The 20,523-nt window shown below is 40.3% G+C and overlaps 1 protein-coding gene across 2 annotated transcripts in view; it reads right to left on the bottom strand.

Moving 5' to 3' along the window:
- The window catches only part of DGKB (diacylglycerol kinase beta), a 504,484-nt gene that overhangs the window by 238,183 nt on the left and 245,778 nt on the right, over positions 1-20,523 (bottom strand). For both annotated transcript variants that reach the window (XM_084618553.1, XM_084618552.1), the window contains exons 18-19: positions 20,296-20,385; positions 10,630-10,790 (exon numbers count right to left, since the gene is read on the bottom strand). In XM_084618553.1, coding sequence (XP_084474679.1) covers positions 10,630-10,790; positions 20,296-20,385 — 251 coding nt within the window. The remainder of the gene's footprint in view (positions 1-10,629; positions 10,791-20,295; positions 20,386-20,523) is intronic.

The raw sequence follows: 20,523 nt of genomic DNA, 5'->3' as shown, positions 1-20,523 counted from the left end.
GATATGCTGTATTCTTCAGATATATTGGAGGGATTCAACCACAAAACTCAGATCAAAGCTATCTATGGAGCTTCCATAAAACATAATTCATGATATCGTACTCGTATGGTGCCTGGCAAAGATACAGTGCTTAACCTATTTATATTATTATTCTTATATTCACATAGATTGCCCTATATTTACCTTCTTTTGACTCTTTTATGCACCTCATTCCAGCTATCCTTTTTAAAATGGTCTCTAGATTTTTTAAAGTCAATGTAACATTGTTTAGCATAACAATTGAAATTAGCATTACATTAGTTCGAGCAATCTTTGGCTGAAACTTTAAGAGTCCAAGAGTTAGAGAATACGTGTGAGAAAGAAATATATCCCTCCTCATATTTCTCTTATGCCATATAGTGACAATGTAGACAAAGCATAGAATTACAATATATCTGACCACTGTGAGCCAAAGCATTTGCATTAGAAGCGGCTGCACTTTTGTGCATGCGGCATAATTCTGAGTGAAGCATGTCACATAATGATTATTAATACCTGAATTTTAAGTGCATGTCATAATTTTGTCATAACAAAGAAGTGCAAGTTTTGAACATATAGACAGCTAGGAGGAGGGAAATGGGAGAAGTTTTATTTAATATAACATTAAAAATAATGCATCCTTGTCACAATTAGAACCATATCTATCTATCTATCTATCTATAATTGTAACCCATTATTGGTTTTATGGACCTTTAGTCCTCCAGGAATTGTCACAAATACAAAGGATGTGATAAATTTTGCATGTGGATCTCTAGTTTAACTAAAGGAGCTGTAAAATCACATACAGCAAGGCAGCTCTCTAATGACTGCGAGTCTGCAGAGTCTCCTGAGCACAAATTGTTCCAACAAGGGCCTGGAATAAATTATGTTCAGTAATTTGCCTCTAGATCCACCTGGTTCAGATGGTAGCATACAACTAACTGTTTCTTGGCTAAATCTGCCCACTTTTAGTTAAATCATGTTCCTTTTGGGATTTCGCCATAAAAATGTAGAAAACATGCAGTTCTGGAGATATGAAGAATATTTTTGTACCACTGGAACTTCAGTTAGAATGTAAACTCCTTAGCCATGTAAATAATGCAAATGTCAACAAATTCTAGGCCCTTGGAGATTTTAAGACAATAGGGTATATTTATCCCCATTACCCCCACGTAGTATTAATAAAAAAATCAATAATATATATAATTATACATTTTGTGACATGAAAAAAATCCTCACATATAAAAAATCTCCCAGGGCTAAATCTTTCTTTCTTTCTTGAATAAATTTTCTCTGTTTCCTGGTTCCCATGTCTGTTGGGTTTGTACCATTCCCAAAGTTCTGTTTTAGATGCTGTTCTCACCTATGATATCCCCCCCCTTTTTTTTTTTCCCCTGAGGGCTCAATCATGCCCATTTCAGATGTCACAGCTCTATGTCTGTTTCTTTTACCTCTTTCTCTACATGCAAAATCTCAAGGTTCTCTTTCTCTCTCTCTGGCCAGTCTGTCTCTTTCAGTTCGGTTTTTCATCTTCTATTTCATCATGACTAACTCACTTTCTGAACACCATGCTCTTTTCTACAAACACATTGCCTTGAGCTTAATTTCTCTACTTCACCTCCATTTCCACTCATATTTTCTCCCACAGTCTCTGCCTCCCTCTTCAAGGCCATTTTCTCTATTATCTGAGCCTCTTCTTACCTACAGCTCAGTGAGACTCAAGACCAAACTCCCTGCTTAACCACAATATTCTTGACCTTGATATATACTATTGTTGGTCCTTCACTTTATCGTTCTTTTGGACTCACAAAATTCATGCCATTACTAACAAGAGGAATTACGAAATCAGCCTAAGGACTTTAGAGGAAGATGCAATGTCCCCTGATTTGATACAATTCCACACACTTTTCTTCTTATATATATGAAAAAAAACCAATCATACATGCTATATATGGAAGGATCTCACATTTCCTTCAAGAATTACTAAGAATAACATTAACAAGAGGAATATACATCATACATTATAATACTATGAATGAAGTACTATGATAAACTGGTAATCTTTACTTAGTACCTTACAAATTTCATACGGAGATAACAATACCTTACATATATAAAGAGTAATATTGTACTTAGACTAATATATATGTAAGTTAATTATGCACTACATAGCTGATTTAGTTGCATTTACCTAAGGATGTGTTCTAATCTTGTTGCAGATTAATATCTTTAGCCATCCACTCTCATTTATCATCGTCACTTGTGACACTGTAGTTGCTGGCTAAATTGTTTTGTAACATCTAGCTTTAAAAATACAAAACAAAAAACAAAAACAAAAAATCCAAAAACCCCAACCCTGCACAATACAAAAGGACTTTGCAAGTTTCAAATTTTCTACCAACTAAATTAAAGTTATATATAAAAAACAGTAGGAAAGCTTAGGTTTAGTTTTCTACACTTCTATCCACAACATCTCTCTACATTTAATTTAATGCAATTAAATGTATCAATCATTAAATTTAATATAAACCACCTCAGAAAAATTCTATAAAATGTATTTTCAAAATTCTTTACAAGTTAAAGACAAGGATTTAGGAGTATGCTCCATATTTTTCCAACAGTTCCACTTATAGATTTTACTAGTTATAGGAAACAACTCACCTTCTTGTCTTTGCCTCTGGGATGCGAGAATGATTTTACATGACAGGAATGAGCAATCAATGATAAAAATTGCCTACATTACTCATAAATCTGAAAAGAAGAGACTTCCATTTTTCGTTCAAACTGCAAACCAATATATTAATCTACTTGTAGAAAGTTAAATAAAAACAACAATAAGCAAATATTGATCATTTCTTTAGAATACCAAGGGAAAAGTTGGTGTCAGGAACAGTTTTTTAAACTAATTCAGGATTGAGGGGTTCATGAAATAGAAAATTGCATAAAATTTAACATCTCAAAATTATGGTAAATGTGGTACATAAGTTGCAGTGTGGTGCACTGCATCACTTTCTTCCTGACTGTTAAACCACTACAAAACAATTTTCAATGCACTGAAGCATCAAAATGTGAAGGGATGTTGATTTGTTCTTTATCTACTTCACTTCTGATTATGAGATCTTTTCCACGCATTGAGAAAAATGGTTAGGTATAACTGGTCATTTGTAAGACTGGTATTTGTAAAATTGTGGTTCTTCTGTATATTTATGTGCACATGAATGCGTGTACGCACACACACACACAAGCTCTCATATATGTATCTCTTCTGTTATTCAATCCACCTCAGTGCTAGCATGAAGGGGAATAACAGGAATTATAGGCACACACTGGTCCAGTTAGCCCCCCAGGACAAACCTACAATACTTTTCAGGTAATTGTACTGTGTACGTGACAGCACACAATATGCATGCACACACAGTACTTTGGGACAGTGGGGAGAGGAATTATTGACTGTGATAGAGATTTATGAAGGACCAATGGTATGTAAATAAAAGGTGGGAAAAATTGGCAAATTTTGTGGAAGAATATCCTGCTGGCAAGAAAAATAAGCAATGGAAATGGTAGAAGTCCAACTGCTTGGGATTTTTTTTTATAATAAACTGTCCAAAAACACTAGAAAATGTGCTGTGGGGAATTATCTTCTTTTGCAAAAAGACGGACTGACAGTCTAAAAGGTCTTGACCATCCCTATCTGCTATAATGATCTGCGGTTCCATATGTTAGAAGTAGAGCTGATTAAAAAATGCCAATTTTTGTGTGTGGGAAATTTTAAAAAAAATATCCTCAGAATTTACTACATTTTTGGGGTTTCCAAAAAACACCACCACTTTTTTGGGTGGGGTGTATAAAGAGCCTTTATAGTTCATTTCTTCTTTTTGTCTGACAAAACCTAACATATTTATATAAAAAAAATTAACCAAAAACTGAAAACGTCTACTGAAGGAATTCAGTTTTCAACTTCTATTCTTTTCTTGTTGGGAATTTTTTTTTTTTTTGCGTAGGTCAAAAAGGCTATTTTTTGTTAAATAAATGTAAATTGATCAGCGTAGTGAAAAAGCCGAAGTGGAGTAAGGACAATTCATCCAACCAAACAAGTGAAATTTGTTAAATGAGTTAATCATTTTAATGGTCAAATTAAACAAGCCAGTTAAAGATCAGACTAATACAACTGTGTATTTGAGGCAATCATTTCAAGGCTCTACCCTATAACAGGATCTGTATGAATGGTCTCCGGGATCACGTCAGAGCCCCATCTCCATCAACAAGACTCTGCATGGATGCAAGCGGTTCACTCATGAAGATTAGGCTGCAGGATTTAGGTCTAGCATATGATTTACCCTTTACTAATATGGCACTTTTTATAAAAATCCACATTTGTTAATAGATGAACTGTTCTTTTTCTAATTTAGCTTTCTTTCTTTTTTTAATCAGAAGTGCGTTGTATCAGAGGGATAATATTGTTTATTTTGTAGTGTAATCTTCTTTCTGATAGAGAAATAATGCAAAATATCATAGCATTCTGTTAGCAACCGGTACACATTTTGGCCCTGATTCAGCAAACACTAAAGCACATGTTTATGTTAATTCCAATTCAGCAAAACACTTAAGCACTGGCTTTAAATTAAGCATGTGCATGAATCTCACATTCATCAATGGGATTTAAGCTCACACTTGTCTAGCTTCAACTTCTAGCCATTGAATTGTGTTAGACCTTTCTCTGCTAAACTCAAGAGACCATTATCAAATATTTGTTCCCTATCTAGATACTTATAGACTCTAATCAAGTCAACCCTTAATCTTCCCTTTGTTAAACTAAATAGATTAAGCTCCTGGAGTCTACCACTACAAGGCAGGTTTTCTAATCTTTTAATCATTCTCGTGGCTCTTCTCTGTACCCTCTCCAATTTATCAACATCCTTCTTGAACTATGAACACCAAAACTGGACACAGTGTTCCAGCATCAGTCACATCAGTGTCAAATATAAAGGCAAGAAAACCTCTCTAACTCCTGCACAAGATTCTCCTGTTGCACAGGGAGATCATGTTCAGCTGATTATTCTCTACCCCCCCTCAAATCTTTTTCAGTCACTGCTTCTGGGGATATAGTCCTCCATTGCCTAATAAGTATTGCCTAGTATTTATTTGTTCCTAGATGTATACATTTACACTTAGCTATGTTAGAGTGCAAACTGTTTGTTTGTGCCTAGCTTACCAAGCGATCCAGATCGCTCTCCGTCAGTGACCTGTCCTCTTCATTATTTGCCATTCCCCCAATTTTTGTGTGATTTGCAAACTTTCAGTGATGATTTTATGCTTTCTTCCAAGTCACTGATAAAAATATTAAATAGTGTAGGCCAAGAACTGATCCCTGCTGGACCCCACTAGAAACACTCCCACTCGATGAAATTCCCTGTGCATGGTTACATTTTGAGACCTGTCAGTTACCCGGCTTTTAATCCATTTAATGTGTGCCATGTTAATTTTATATAGTTCTACTTTTTTAATCAAAATGTTGTGAGGTACCAAATCAAAAACCTTACAAATGGCTAAGTATATTACATCAACACTATTACCTTTATCAACCAAACTTGTAATATGTAACACATTTGTTTGACAGGAACTATTTTCCATGAACCCATGTCAAGACAAACCAAAAAATAATACTGTACCTGAATATTATGAATGACAATATCGTACTTTGTAGAAATCAGTATAGTCTGAAAGAGGTAGGTGGAGTACAAGATTGAACAGTATACTGTGAGACCATTACTGTCAGCTAGATGACTATCATATTTAGACTCTGCCATTATTGACTAAAATCTATATTAGCCCTTTGATTAAAACTCCTGTCTCTACATAAATGTCTCATAGATGTCAGCAGGAAGTCCGCAGATAGAACAAGAATAAAATATGCCCCCAAGTTGTTTTAACTGAGATTTTCCTTCACTTCTGCTGAAATGAATGAAGAAAATGTAATGGAAGAGGATGCTGACAACTTAGGAGATAGTGATGGGGAGCTAGAACCATAACTGCAACTTTATGATTATAAGAAGTAAGCAGTCATATTTTTTTTTTACATTTGGCGGAATAAGAGGCTGTTAGTAACTTGCTAAAGCTGAGGAATAGTAAATCATGACCGTGCAAATATCTATTTGATAGTGCATTTGGTTGGTAATATATTATGTATCGTAAAAGTACACTTGTCTTTGTTGTGAACCTTTGCTACCTTCTGACAATTTTGCAGGAAACACATACTGATTTCAGTTCATCAACAGTACTAATATGAATGAGGCTTCCACTCATTATGACGACTTTTTTTTTCTCTTTTTTTTTTTTAAACAGCATGTATTACTGAGTTGTTTCTCATGGAACCTGGAGAATATTTCCAGATATTTTTGAATCTTCTCACTGCCTTACTCATATATACTTGCAATGCAGATTTTTTTGGTTGAAAACTATCCAAATTAGAATTAACTAGGATGATTAAGAGTTGTTAAGAAATCAATATTGCATGTTGTGAAAACAGAACGGGGCTAAGGTGCTTGACTAGCACAAGCACTGTTTTGGCATTAGGGCTGAGTATCTATTGGTATTAGCAAAGAAACCTGATTCAGTTTGATTGAGTACTTGCATTGCCGTTTGCACATGGACCATTAGTTCTACACCTGGAGATAAAGTCACAAATTTACCAGTCTTCTGCACCTGTACTTACACTGGGGCTAAGTGTGTTTACAATGCCACCAAATCAGAATGGTAGCACTTAAACATTTTTGCATTGTCGCAAGGTTCCATTTGGACCTCAATATACCCTGTGTGAAAGGAAGGTAGCCGGCCCTGCATTTCAATTAAATGCAACTCTATACAATGGTTGCCACTGTGCTAAGTGTGCTTTTGGAATTCCCAGTGTAAGAGTCTAATCTTAGCATAAATCTTAGCACAATTTCCTACAGTAGCATTATATACATAAATGCAAAATAAAATAACGGTGTATGAAGAGCTACAACTGAAGTCAATTGGAGCTACACAAATGCATACACTGAATTTATGCTTGTTTAGGCTGCTGTCATTTATGTCACTCTAAGAAAACCCTATTTGTTTACTTACCCACTTCTACAACTTCACATTGTCTGCATAATAAATATAAGATACCAGTGAATGCAAAATTCCCTTTGATGGTCCAACAAAACTGGATATTGCTGAAGGATACTCATTCCGAAATCAATTGTGTGTTTGAGATGGGTATGGTGATCCTTGTTCCAAAGAGGGCTGTCACCAGGAGTTCTTAGTGTTCCAACTGCTACACACCTTGAGGAAGCAGAAATGTCTACTCCAAAAGTTGAAAGATCTTGAGTCAGACCCCCAAAATTATGAGATGTTTGGGTTTTTTCTTAAATAATGTTATGTTTCTGATCTGTCTTCTGATTTCTGAACTCCCATTGCTCATCCCCAGCATGTGTAGGGTATCATAGTATCATAGAATATCAGGGTTGGAAGGGACCTCCGGAGGTCATCTAGTCCAACCCCCTGCTCAAAGCAGAACCAATCCCCAACTAAATCATCCCAGCCAGGGTAGTTACAGTGTTGCCAACTCTCCAGAATAAGGTGGTTTTGGCCCTCGCTCAGGAGTTCCTGCTAGAAGACCTGAAGGAGATCAAATTACAAAAATCTGTATGAAGTGCTGCCTAATGGTGTGGGGCTTACAGCTTCCCCAAAGTCCCAAAATGCCAACTAATTAATTCATAGACTAAGATCAGAAGGGACCATTATGATCGTCTAGTCTGACCTCCTGCACAACACAACAAGGCCACGGAATCTCACCCACCAACTCCTGTAAAAAAACCCTAACTTATGTCTGAGCTATTGAAGTCCTCAAATCATGGTTTAAATACTTCAAGGTGCAGAGAATCCTCCAGCAAGTGACCCGTGCCCCACGCTGCAGAAGAAAGAAAAAACCTGCCCTGGGGGAAAATTCCTTCCTGACCCCAAATATGGCGATCAGCTAAACCCTGAGCATGTGGACAAGTTTTACCAGTCAGACACCCAGGGAAGAATTCTCTGTAGTAACTCAGATCCCACCCCATCTAACATCCCATCACAGGCCATTGGGCATATCTACCGCGAGGAGTCAAAGATCAATTAATTGCCAAAATTAGGCTATCCCATCATATCATCTCCTCCATAAACTTATCAAGCTTTGTCTTGAAGCCCGATATGTCTTTTGCCCCCACTGCTTCCCTTGGAAGGCTGTTCCAGAACTTCACTCCTCTGATGGTTAGAAACCTTTGTCTAATTTCAAGTCTAAACTGCCTGATGGCCAGTTTATATCCATTTGTTCTTGTGTCCACACTGGTACTGAGTTTAAATAATTCTTCTCCCTCCATGGTATTTATCCCTCTGATATATTTATAGAGAGAAGTCATATCTCTTCTCAGCCTTCTTTTGGTTAGGCTAAACAAGCCAAGCTCTTTGAGTCTCCTTTCATAAGACAGGTTTTCCATTCCTCGGATCATCCAATGACACTCCACCAGGCTTACATCTGCCCATCCTCCAACCCCATATCAATTAATGATAGCTCCCTGCCCATATCGATACTGTACCCCTTCGGAGCTCCATCAATTAATTTGTGTGTCCCCAGCCCCACATCAACTTTGTCCATCCATCCTCACATCAATTCTGCACCCCCTGCCAACCCCCCACCATCTGTTCCTTGCTGCCTCTACATACCTTTGCTCCTCTACAGCTCCAGGAGCTCTTTAGGCCAAGTCTATACTATATGCTTACATCAGGATAACTATGTTGCTTGTGAAAAATCCACACCCCTGAGCGACGCAGTTAAACCAACACAACCCTTGGTGTAGACAGCGTATGTCAACAGGAGAGCCCCCCTGCCCTGCTCCGGTCAACATAGCTACCGCCTCTTGTGGAGGTGGATTAACTATGCCAACAGAAGAAGCTCTCCCATCGCCATAGCAGTGTCTTCACTATCCCCAGCCCCAGCCCTGGAGGAGGCCATTTCCAGGAGCTCTTTAACTCCCAGCCCCAAACCTGGGGCAAAGAAACTCCAGAAGTGGCTCCTTCTACTCCTTCCCAGGCCTGATATTGAAGGATTAAAGGAGGAGGGAGGAGGAGCTGACCCACTTTCCACAAGAGGGAAGAGGGGAGAAGGGTGCAGAGCCACCATGAGCTGCTGGGATCTTTTCTGCTGTCTCCTGTGAAAATGGTATGCATTCAGTGTTCAGGCTTGAAAAGAGAAAAAGCCAAGACAGTGCAGCATTCAGACTTGTTTCCTTCCTCCACATGTGCTATTCTCTCTCATCAAGCATTTTCTGAAAGTAGAGTTCTAAGTTCCTATACATAATCACACTATATCACCCTTAATTGGGAAGCTGTTTATCTTAATATCCCTTTTGTCACATTTATATGAGGTAGCAAAATTAAACATGAATAGCATAACCTGCTTACATACTTAACATTCTCTTCTGTCCCTATGATGGGGTGGATAAACACCGCACCAGGGTGGAAGGGGTTAAGGAGCTGATTTGGGCTGGAGCAGCACTGCTCCTCAGTAGTGGGGAGCCCTAGGAAGGGAGCCAGCTGTTGAGCTTCTGAGTCCCAGGAAGAGGCCTGGTAGCTAGCAGAGTCTCTGCCCTCACAGAAACAGAACACAGATCCCCTGTGCTAAAAAGGGGAGACCCAGAAAATTTGAGATCAGACTGTGGACCATCCAGGGCTCCTCTGAAGAAAGAAAGGCCAAATATCCTGGGTCACTTATCAGGGAAGCTGTTGCATTATCCAAATAATGGATAACTTTGCCACCTTGACTGACATTCGTTTAAACCACTGTGAAGATGTGGGAAAAATCAGACTTAGCAGTGCCTGTACTAAGAATGAACCTTTCAGAACAACGCATACCACCTACTGGTGATCCAATAAACCTAGGGACCAAATCCTACTTTCAATAAAGCCAATGGCGATCTCTCTCCCCCACCCCACCCCCCAACTTTGACTCCCATGGAGCAGAAACAGGCCACAATGTGGAAGAAATGAAGAGTTGTGCAAAGTACTTTCCAGAATGGAAGATTCTGTGAATTCACATGTATGGGATTGAACCAAAAAGATTCTCTTTATTTGAGAACTACCCTGATGATCTGATAGCAGAGTAAAGGAGAGGGGAAGGGGAAGAAGCAGCAAACTTAAATAAGTACTAATGAACCCCTCCCCCCCACTGTTCTTCAGTATGATTTTGAATGTGTGAATATTAACAGACAAGGTGACTAAGAGGGGTTAATAATGCTTAGTCTTCTTTTATATTTTATGGGGTCTTTATAGTGACACTCCTAATTTAGTACTGCAGCTGCTCATCACACCATTAAGAACAACATGACTTTCTCCTCTATACATAGGTGGGTGGAAGATTCTGAAAAATAATTCTAGTTTGAATGTGAAAGTAAATTTATGCAAATCGTTGTCAGTCACCTATGTATTCATTTTACTAGGAAAATGACATCATAAATGATCTCTAGCCAGTCATTCTTCACTCTGAGACACGCATGCATACATTTATTCAGAACAGAAAAAAATATCACTGAAGGCTAAGCATGACTTTCTTACCACGCCAATAGAAAAGTAATTATTGATGATGCTGTAAGGCACTGGGTCGCCTTTCTCATCTTTATCATTGGGTATGACTTCAAATTTCCATCTGTCCAGCAAGATCTCTGTGCTGTTCTCAATGTCTTTCAAGATCTTCATCAGATTCTCACCTTCATATCCTAGCAAAGGGTGAACATGATGATTTTTAATAAATGTGACAACTCTGCTGATGTTACCCCCATTCCTAGTTAGGAAAATTGTATCTGCACATATAAAACCTGAAGCACAGAATTATATTTTTCTCCATTACCAATCTTCCAGTAACTATAATTAAGGGAAATGTAAATACAATGCTAACTTCTGCACTCAGCCATATCAATATAAACTTAAAATGACTTCACTGATTTCAATAGACTTTGGATTTACACTCAGTGTAACTGTGAGCAGATTTGATCTACTAACTGGAATTTTCCAGCAGTTACCTGATTGTATTCAGACACCACCAAGCTAAACTTTGCAGCATGTTTATGCTATACAGTGAATGTTAACATGTAAAATACTTTCATTTCAAAATATACGTACAGAGGTTAAAAGAGCAGAGGCAGTGCCCTAAGAAAGTATGACAGTATGCTGAGGAGTTAAAACTTCTGTTCATGTGTCTATCGCTTTTGTCAAAGTTTCCAAAGAGATTTGTGGTAACACAACCAAATGCCTGGAAACCATTCCGAACTGAGAAGGATAGTGATCAGCAGATTAACTGGTTTTCCATATTTTGATTACAGTCTGGAAAGTTCATCCAGACGTTGAGTCACTTTGCTGTTGGTGTGCTCAGCTTTTGACAGCAGCAATACAAGTCCCTGTGTGTTTTCTAAATAGAAATCTGTGTTTTCTAAATAGAAATTATAGCAGTGATTTTTCCCGAACATAGGGTTACTTAGCATAACCCTAATAAAGTGTGGTGTTAGTATAATAAATGAAGTGTGGTGCATCCACTTTTATTCTATGCATCCTCCCTTCCTCTTCCCAATGGGCCCCTTAGGCCTGATCCTGTGGATATAGAAGTCTACTCCTATGAGTAGACCACTTGCCTGGCACTTCTGGTAACTAAATAGGCCCTCCACTAGAATACTGACTGCACCATACATTGTATTGGGTAGAAATGGACTTAATTACCATCTGCAGAGCCCCAAGAAGCTACACCCTGCACAACAGGAAAAGGGGACTTCATTGACCAACTTTATATGCTGTTCAGACAAAATGGCTGTGCAGCAGCAACCCTAGATCCATGGATTTACTCCTTCTCCAAAGCAAGATTAAGTACATGTAGACAAGAATATGTCCATGCTGGGTCACCACCAGTGTCAGCAGTAAAAACGTATGTCCAAACCAAGCAATGGGTCTACTTGCTGTTAAAGGTATGGTAGAGGGTGACAAGTACCAACAGTTATTTTTATCTCTGCAAATACATCAGATCTGAGACCCCCATTAGTTTTAAAACCAAGTAGGTGTGAATGTTTTGAACCAATCTGCAGATAGTAGTTGCCATGAACACAGGCAACCACATCCATTGATTGGTGCAAAGTCCTACTGTTGCAATGAGTGTGTCCAAAGCCATTCAAACCCCTCCTAGACTCTTTCAATTGTGATCTACACTGGTATGTAGTGGCATAGCTACATATTGCCACCCTCCACATACAGCAGCAGTGCATCTGATTCTCTGAGTACCATAGTTACTTGTTTCACTATTTATACTCCATGCCTGGAGTCTGTATCTTTGAGAAGGGAAAATCACTCACCGGAAATTCAGTTTGCAGAGGTCTCATCTTTTCTCCCATCCTATGGATGGTTCAGAAAATCAGTGTTATGGTGCTGTTTACCAGGAAGCTAGGAGGCAAAGAATAGTGAAAGACCGAGAATAAAGAGCATTGACTCTTCCCACCATCTGATCAGTAAATTTCAAACTGATATCTCTCAGTCCAGATGGGATAACTCAGAACAAGGGAAAAGAGAGAAGGTTGCCAGATGGGAGAAGAGGAGGGAACTTGACAAATTTAATCACAAGTGAGTAATTTTCCATTGTCCCCATCTTTGTCTCCATCTTCTTCCATCTTGCAGGAGATTCCAGACAATCATCAGACATCGTACACAGATGCGTCAGAGGGGGTTGGTTTGGGGAGCCTTACAAGCTAAGTTTGCCTCTGCTGTTAACGTTCTCCTAGTAGAAGGCACTCACACTCTGGTGATGGGTATGTAAGATAGACAGTATATGATTAAAGTGGAAAGCAAGAACCATGTAATGGCCTTGCACATTTCCACTGAAATTATGTTGGCCTTTTCAGCACAGGAGGAAGAATATACCCAGAGTACAGTGGGCTTTCACTGGCAGAGGTGGAGTCTTCCCCATCTACAAATCAGATTAATAACTGATTTAGTCAACAACTGTCAGCTGCATGGAAGCCAGAGACCTATGCCTTGGTTCATGGGAATGGACAGACTCTTCACCCTTCTCATGGGCTATATATGGTGCAGGTAAAATCTAAAAAAACCTCTTTTTACATCCAGAAAAAGTTTCTTCTCAAAGGAATTGGAGGGATTCAAACAGAGGGTTGGCAAGACCACAGACTCATTCATGTGGAATTCCAAAATCGATCTAGGGCTAGTGACAACTGGACAGTGATAATTAGGAAGAACAATAATTATCCAATACGCTGAACAGGGGTATAACAATTAATAGAGCCACTTTCACAGTCAACAAATGCAAGAAAACTTTTCATACATATCCCAATTCTGGACCACAGTTGGCAAGTCTCATTGAGCGCTAACATTTCTGAAAACTAGTTCCCATAAGAAGAGGGCATTTTTAAAAATGGAGGCATCAGTATGGCATGAAAAATTCCATTTAACTCTGGCCAAGATAGCTGAAACCTGAATACAGAGAGGGGAATTTCAGGCACTGATGACCTCAGATAAAAAAAAAAACTGTGAGACTTTTTGAACAGAAAGCTTGAAGGTGTGGTATGCCTGCATGCACAGCAATTAAATAAGGCCATCAAGACCCATGATTAATGTTCTTGATCAATGGCTTGCAGGTATTAAAGTCAATATACTTCCTTTCTCTATGAACTTGTTTCATTCATCCTCTAGACCATAAAGTAGAGGAAGATAGAGTTGAGGTAGGGGACTAGACCCTAGAAGAGGAAATCAGGGCAGATTGAAACGGTCCACATGTGCACCATCACTAGATCCAGGGACTTGGAGGGCAGAATCTACAAGGCCAGGTGGGGAAAAACCTGAATAGTGACTGCCTTGTCCACTCTAAACTCTGATCTTGCATAACTTCCAGGGAATTAAAGGGAGTTTAGGAAAGGGATAAACTCTTTTTACCTGTCCCACAGAAGGGATCCCAGTAAGAGGGTGTAAGGTCTAAGACCAGAATACTTGTCATGGGATCTGGAGACAGATCAAAACACTGAAAAAGATCCTTACAGATGGCATAAAAAGAAAGGATGCCTCTTAATTTAACTTCCTTTCCCCAAGGATAAGGGAACAGAAGTCTAAACTGGATCCCCTTTCATTCCCTCTCACACTGGAGAAAAAAAATAGATTTGAGAACTGAGACATGGGGCTGCACTCAATGCTTTTGAGGAAAAGAGTGTCTGGAGCTCGTAAAGTGAAGCCAACGTCTGATTCTCTATACAGACAAAGTCATGAGCCATATAAGGCTCTGTCGCAAGCAGCACTGCAACATACCTCCCATGAGACAATGGGCAAGTTACCCCACACATCCATGCCTCATGCTCACCATTGACAAAACAGGGACACAATAATCTACCTCTGGGTGATGTGTGAGAACTGACTCATTAATATTTGAAAAAAAGTTCTCTAAGATGCAAAGAGAGAAGGTGCTATATAATGCAAAATAGTATAGAACAAGACATTGACCTACTAAGAGCTTTGCCATAGCTCTCACTGCATCACAGATAAAAGCAGTTCTCGCTCTCTTCCCCTCCCCCCCCCACAATATACTCAATGCTGATCTGGAAAAAATGACGGTTAGGTCTGAGATCTACAAGTAAAGAATCTAAGAGGAGAGGTAAGTCCAACCTCTGTAGAAAATCAACAAGAGCAGCAAATCTAAGGGATAATACAGAGACCTCAAAAAATCTATAGAGGAAGTTTTGGCTATCAGTAAGAATGGTCATAGAAGCTGAGAGAACAAAATGTCTGAAATGTGGTATTCCATTCCTGAGACACAGCAGCATGAGATATGCATACTGTCTCTAAGTTTGTAGCAAAATGTTTCGCTGAAGGGGGCTGGGTAAGGTTTTTGAGAAGTCTAATAAAACTTTTTTTATTTAAAATTGCACCTTCTAGACAGTTTCTCTGGTATTCTTCCCTACTGATACCTTAATGATGTTCTGCTTACTTATATAGGACCATTTATCAAGGCTTCCATTCCTTCTCCAGACCTTTGCACACTTGGTAAAAACATGCTGATTCATGTATCAAATCCATTTTGGGGATGAAATGTTCATCAATATTTTTAAACAATGTCATAGTTATTTTTACCTCTTTCCATTAGCAAAGGCAAATGATTTAAAAATATCTTCCATCAAGAGGGACTGTCTAAGCAGGAATTAGGGAGAAGATAAGCCTGACCTACCAGATTGTTCTGTCTAAGGCTTGGGAAGTGGACAGTTATCATGCACTGAAAAGGCACCAGAGAGGAAGCTAAAAAGTCCCTGAAATGTCTGGATACTCAACAGACATTGTAACTCAAAAGGGAGCATTGTAGCATGCAAGCTATTGAGATTTCTCCAGAGAGCCTTCTGATGGGGAGAGATACCACAGCAAAGAAACACACACACACACAGTTGAAGGGCAACCTGTCACCGTGGAGTAGAAGAACTAAAATGAATTTCACCCAGTGACTGACAAGAGAACAGCAGTTCCAAATGAACCAACAGACAATACAACCTGCCTGAGCTACAACAGAAAAAACAGGAGGGAAAACAGCCTCTAAGGAGAGAAGGATTAGGAAGATGAGCCTCCCCCCCCAGTATCAGAGACCAACAGAAATTCCTATTAAACAAAGGAAAAGAGGATGGAGAAACCTAGATCCAGGACTTAGGCGTTGCGACGTTCAGTGTCTGGAGCATCACAGGAAGAACACTGTCATCCACAAAGACAGAGTCAGGCTTGTAAGCTCCATGTAGAATCAATGAGGAGAGAAGGGCACCTTTGAACTGCCAGCACACTAGGCGGGGAGCTGCCCAAGCTAGCCAATTTGAGATGCTGATGAGAGGAGTGTGTCCTAAGCCCCGCCTCCCTCTCTCAGAGATAGGCACCCATCTCCTGGCTGCAGGGAGGTGCCTATCTCTGCTAGCGATCCACAAACTACAGGAAGATAAGTGTTCCTCTGTCTAACTTGCATGCAGGTCCTGACCTGGTATGCACGCTCAGAGGACACCTAACTCCACATAAAACAGGTGAGAGAAGAAAGGGAAGGGAGGAGGATCTCCTTTATAACCTTTAGTCTGTGGTTAGATTGGGATTGGGAGACCCCAGTTTATGTCCCCCCTTTCCCTAATACAAAGGGATTTGAACAGGGATCTCCCACCTCTTAGGTAAATGCTCTGACCAGTAGGCTATAGGGTCAATCTCACTCTCTCTCTGGCCCAATTAATATTTAATTGTTCAATTATTTAATTAAAATGGAACAATGTCAATGGGAGAGATTGAGGGAGACCCACATTAGAATGTGCTATAGCCCAGTGCTTCGGGAACTCACCTGAGAAGTGTGAGACCCATGTTTAAATCCCTTCTCTTCATCAGGCAGAGGAAGGACTGGGGGTCTCCTACATGCTAGGTGAAGTTCCCTAACCACTGGGCTAAAGATTATTAGGGAAGTCCCCGCCCAGCTGTGTTTTGTGGAATTAGGTGGCCTCTACGTAAGCATACATACTGTATCAGGCGCTGCATGCAAGTTAGGCAGAGGAGCACCTGTCTTTCCTTGGTTTGTGGATCAATTACTGATCAATTACTGGAGATTACTGGTTCTGTGGATGAAGGGAAAGCAGTGGATGTATTGTTTCTTGACTTTAGCAAAGCTTTTGACACAGTCTCCCACAGTATTCTTGTCAGCAAGTTAAGGAAGTATGGGCTGGATGAATGCACTATAAGGTGGGTAGAAAGCTGGCTAGATTGTCGGGCTCAACGGGTAGTGATCAATGGCTCCATGTCTAGTTGGCAGCCGGTATCAAGTGAAGTGCCCCAAGGGTCGGTCCTGGGGCCGGTTTTGTTCAATATCTTCATAAATGATCTGGAGGATGGTGTGGATTGCACTCTCAGCAAATTTGCGGATGATACTAAACTGGGAGGAGTGGTAGATACGCTGGAGGGGAGGGATAGGATACAGAAGGACCTAGACAAATTGGAGGATTGGGCCAAAAGAAATCTGATGAGGTTCAATAAGGATAAGTGCAGGGTCCTGCACTTAGGACGGAAGAATCCCATGCACTGCTACAGACTAGGGACCGAATGGCTAGGCAGCAGTTCTGCAGAAAAGGACCTAGGGGTGACAGTGGACGAGAAGCTGGATATGAGTCAGCAGTGTGCCCTTGTTGCCAAGAAGGCCAATGGCATTTTGGGATGTATAAGTAGGGGCATAGCGAGCAGATCGAGGGACGTGATCGTTCCCCTCTATTCGACATTGGTGAGGCCTCATCTGGAGTACTGTGTCCAGTTTTGGGCCCCACACTACAAGAAGGATGTGGATAAATTGGAGAGAGTCCAGCGAAGGGCAACAAAAATGATTAGGGGTCTAGAACACATGACTTATGAGGAGAGGCTGAGGGAGCTGGGATTGTTTAGCCTGCAGAAGAGAAGAATGAGGGGGGATTTGATAGCTGCTTTCAACTACCTGAAAGGGGGTTCCAAAGAGGATGGCTCTAGACTGTTCCCAATGGTAGCAGATGACAGAACGAGGAGTAATGGTCTCAAGTTGCAGTGGGGGAGGTTTAGATTGGATATTAGGAAAAACTTTTTCACTAAGAGGGTGGTGAAACACTGGAATGCGTTACCTAGGGCGGTGGTAGAATCTCCTTCCTTAGAGGTTTTTAAGGTCAGGCTTGACAAAGCCCTGGCTGGGATGATTTAACTGGGAATTGGTCCTGCTTCGAGCAGGGGGTTGGACTAGATGACCTTCTGGGGTCCCTTCCAACCCCGATATTCTATGATCACTCTGGGACTTAGGCAGGAGACAGGCATCCAGACTCCTAGAATGAGGCAGCAGTGTGCATGCCTAGAGGCAGGAACATAGGTGCCAGGGAACTTTTACTGCAAAAACGTAGCCGTTGAGTGAGTTTAGGCACCTACACAGTTAGGTGGCAGCCAAGCAGGAGTTTTGTGGATGTCAGTTGTGCCTAAAAAAACGGGTTTAGGCATCTACCTCTTAGGTTTAGGTGCCTAACTCTGTGGATCTGGAACCTAGAGTTCTAGATTCCTGCTCTCACTGGTCAGAGGGCAAGAATGTAGAGACTTGAGTCTGTGGACCCAGCACTTGCAATTAGTAAGATGGAAGGGAAAGTGAATCTGAGCTGCAACCCCTGTGGAGATGGAGGCAGCTAAACTTGTGAAACCTAAACTGTCTCGCTCTGTAAGACAAAGCTGAGCTGCATCAGGCCCACTGGAAGCTGCAGAAACTCAGCACATCTGAAAATCAAGATACTCATTTATTGCCTACTCTTTTAGAAAACAGAAATAGGATCCCAAAGAAAGATCAGACGTGGGAGCTGTGCTCACAGCGCCCATTATATAAAGGAATGCAGGCAGGAGCTAGCAATGTGCATGCTGTGCTGAAGGGGTGCCTGCTAAGGAGAGCTATTTTTGACAGCAAATTGACAGATGAAGTCTAGGTTTAGGGGTCATGAGATCTGAGGGAGTCATTGTCCCACAACTCACTGCCTACTTACATACCTGTTAGAGGGCACGAATGATAAGCTTGCCTTGGATTTCATAAGTAGGGGTCCTGTTTCCTGCTCCTGTGGAGGAGGCCATGGTTTTCTGAGGTTTTCATAAGTGGAAAATATTGGGGGGGGTCATGCACACCCAGTAATGAGGAGGAAAACCCAAACAGAAATCAAGATAGCCTTCCACCTATGACCAATTTTGCAGAAGTGAGAAAGACAGCTGCAGGAGGCAAAGAGTGCCTAGAAGCACTCTCCACAGAGCAGGAATAAAAGCCACTGCATTGCAGAAGAGTTTGCCAACACTGGAATGGGGTTACAAAGATCTGCACCCAGGAACCAATGAAGGATACAGAAGAGGGGGAAGATAAAATAATCCCTGTAAATTACTTACATTTTAAGCATGAGGAGTGAGGGAAACAGAAGGAAAGAGCAGCAGAAGCTGAAAGAGCACCAGAAACAGGGCAGCATTCAGACTGAAATGACTGAGGGAGAGTTGAAATGGAATCAGCATTGGATCCCAAACCAAATCCACTGGACACCAGCAGGTTGAGATCAAATCCCTGAGTCTAGAGGGAATAAGAAATTTGAGCTAGAGCTATTAGTCCCCTGCTGAGAGAAAGTTTGCACAGCTGGATCCCATGAAGGGGTCTCTCCAACATTCTTTCTGATGTTGTGAGCCTGTGCAGCTGGGATACAGCCACCAGACAGGTGCCTAGTCTTGGCTGAATCCTTTCTATTCCTAAAAAGAAAAGGAGGACTTGTGGCACCTTAGAGACTAACAAATTTATTTGAGCATAAGCTTTCGTGAGCTACAGCTCACTGCATCGGATTTTCCACTGAATGCATCCGATGAAGTGAGCTGTAGCTCACGAAAGGTTATGCTCAAATAAATTTGTTAGTCTCTAAGGTGCCACAAGTACTCCTTTTCTTTTCTTTTTGTGAATACAGACTAACACGGCTGCTACTCTGAAACCTTCCTATTCTTGTCCCTCGTCTTCAGGTTGTGCTTGCTCTTCTCTTTTCATCCTGCCATGGATGGAAAGCAGTTATTAAAAGAGCTGAAAGGAAGGTTCCATGCTTCCAGGAAAAGATTTACATATACTCTTGCTTTCACTATTCTTTGCCTCCTTGCTTTCTGGTAGATGGCACCAACATGCTGATTGTCTTGAATCTTCACCGGGATGAGAGAAGAGGCAATGAACAACAAAGACTAGTCATATCAAAGCTACTAGTTTAGTGTGGCCTGACACTTGCATTTTTCTTTAATGTTTCTGAATATATTGAAAACAATAAACTATTAGCCATTTGAAGTAAACCCTCTCCCTACATTTAAGTTTACTCTTTTACCAGGTACTCATCATGTGAATAAATGCAATAAAGGTGATACAAAGCCAGGCTACTTTAAACCTTCATGATCATATTGTACTCTCCTTCAGTCTATAGAGCTCTGATTGACAGAAATGGGAGTTACAAGCAAAGTAATAGAATATGGACCTTATTATCCATTAGGAATTTTGATGTGCCATTTAGAGACCAAAATCTAGTTTTACTCCATATTTACACTCAAAATTCATTCCAAGAGGCAAAAGAAATAAAATTGACAATGGGTCTTCACACATCATAAGAGAGAAATCAATGTTGCAAGTAGATTTTGTCAGTAAACTTCTGTTTCTTTTTTAACAACATAATGCAATATATTTTAACTCATGTTTACCTCCTCCCCATCTCAGACATCTTGCTAAATCATTGCCAGTCCCAAGAGGCAAAATAGCAACTGGAGGATGTTTAAGCAAATTTGCCTTCTCTGTGAATAAAGAAAAAAATACACAATCAAAGCGATAAAAAACTGATAAGCCAAAATTAAGTTGTACATGTACTACTTAAAATTATGGATAAGCTAACCAGGTTAGATTTTGATTTAACAGTTCAGTGAAACATGCTT

Source organism: Lepidochelys olivacea, assembly GCF_965140295.1.
Source record: "Lepidochelys olivacea isolate rLepOli2 genome assembly, chromosome: 2".
In the NCBI taxonomy this organism is placed as follows: Eukaryota; Metazoa; Chordata; order Testudines; family Cheloniidae; genus Lepidochelys; species Lepidochelys olivacea.
This window is presented reverse-complemented; position numbering and strand designations above follow the sequence as displayed.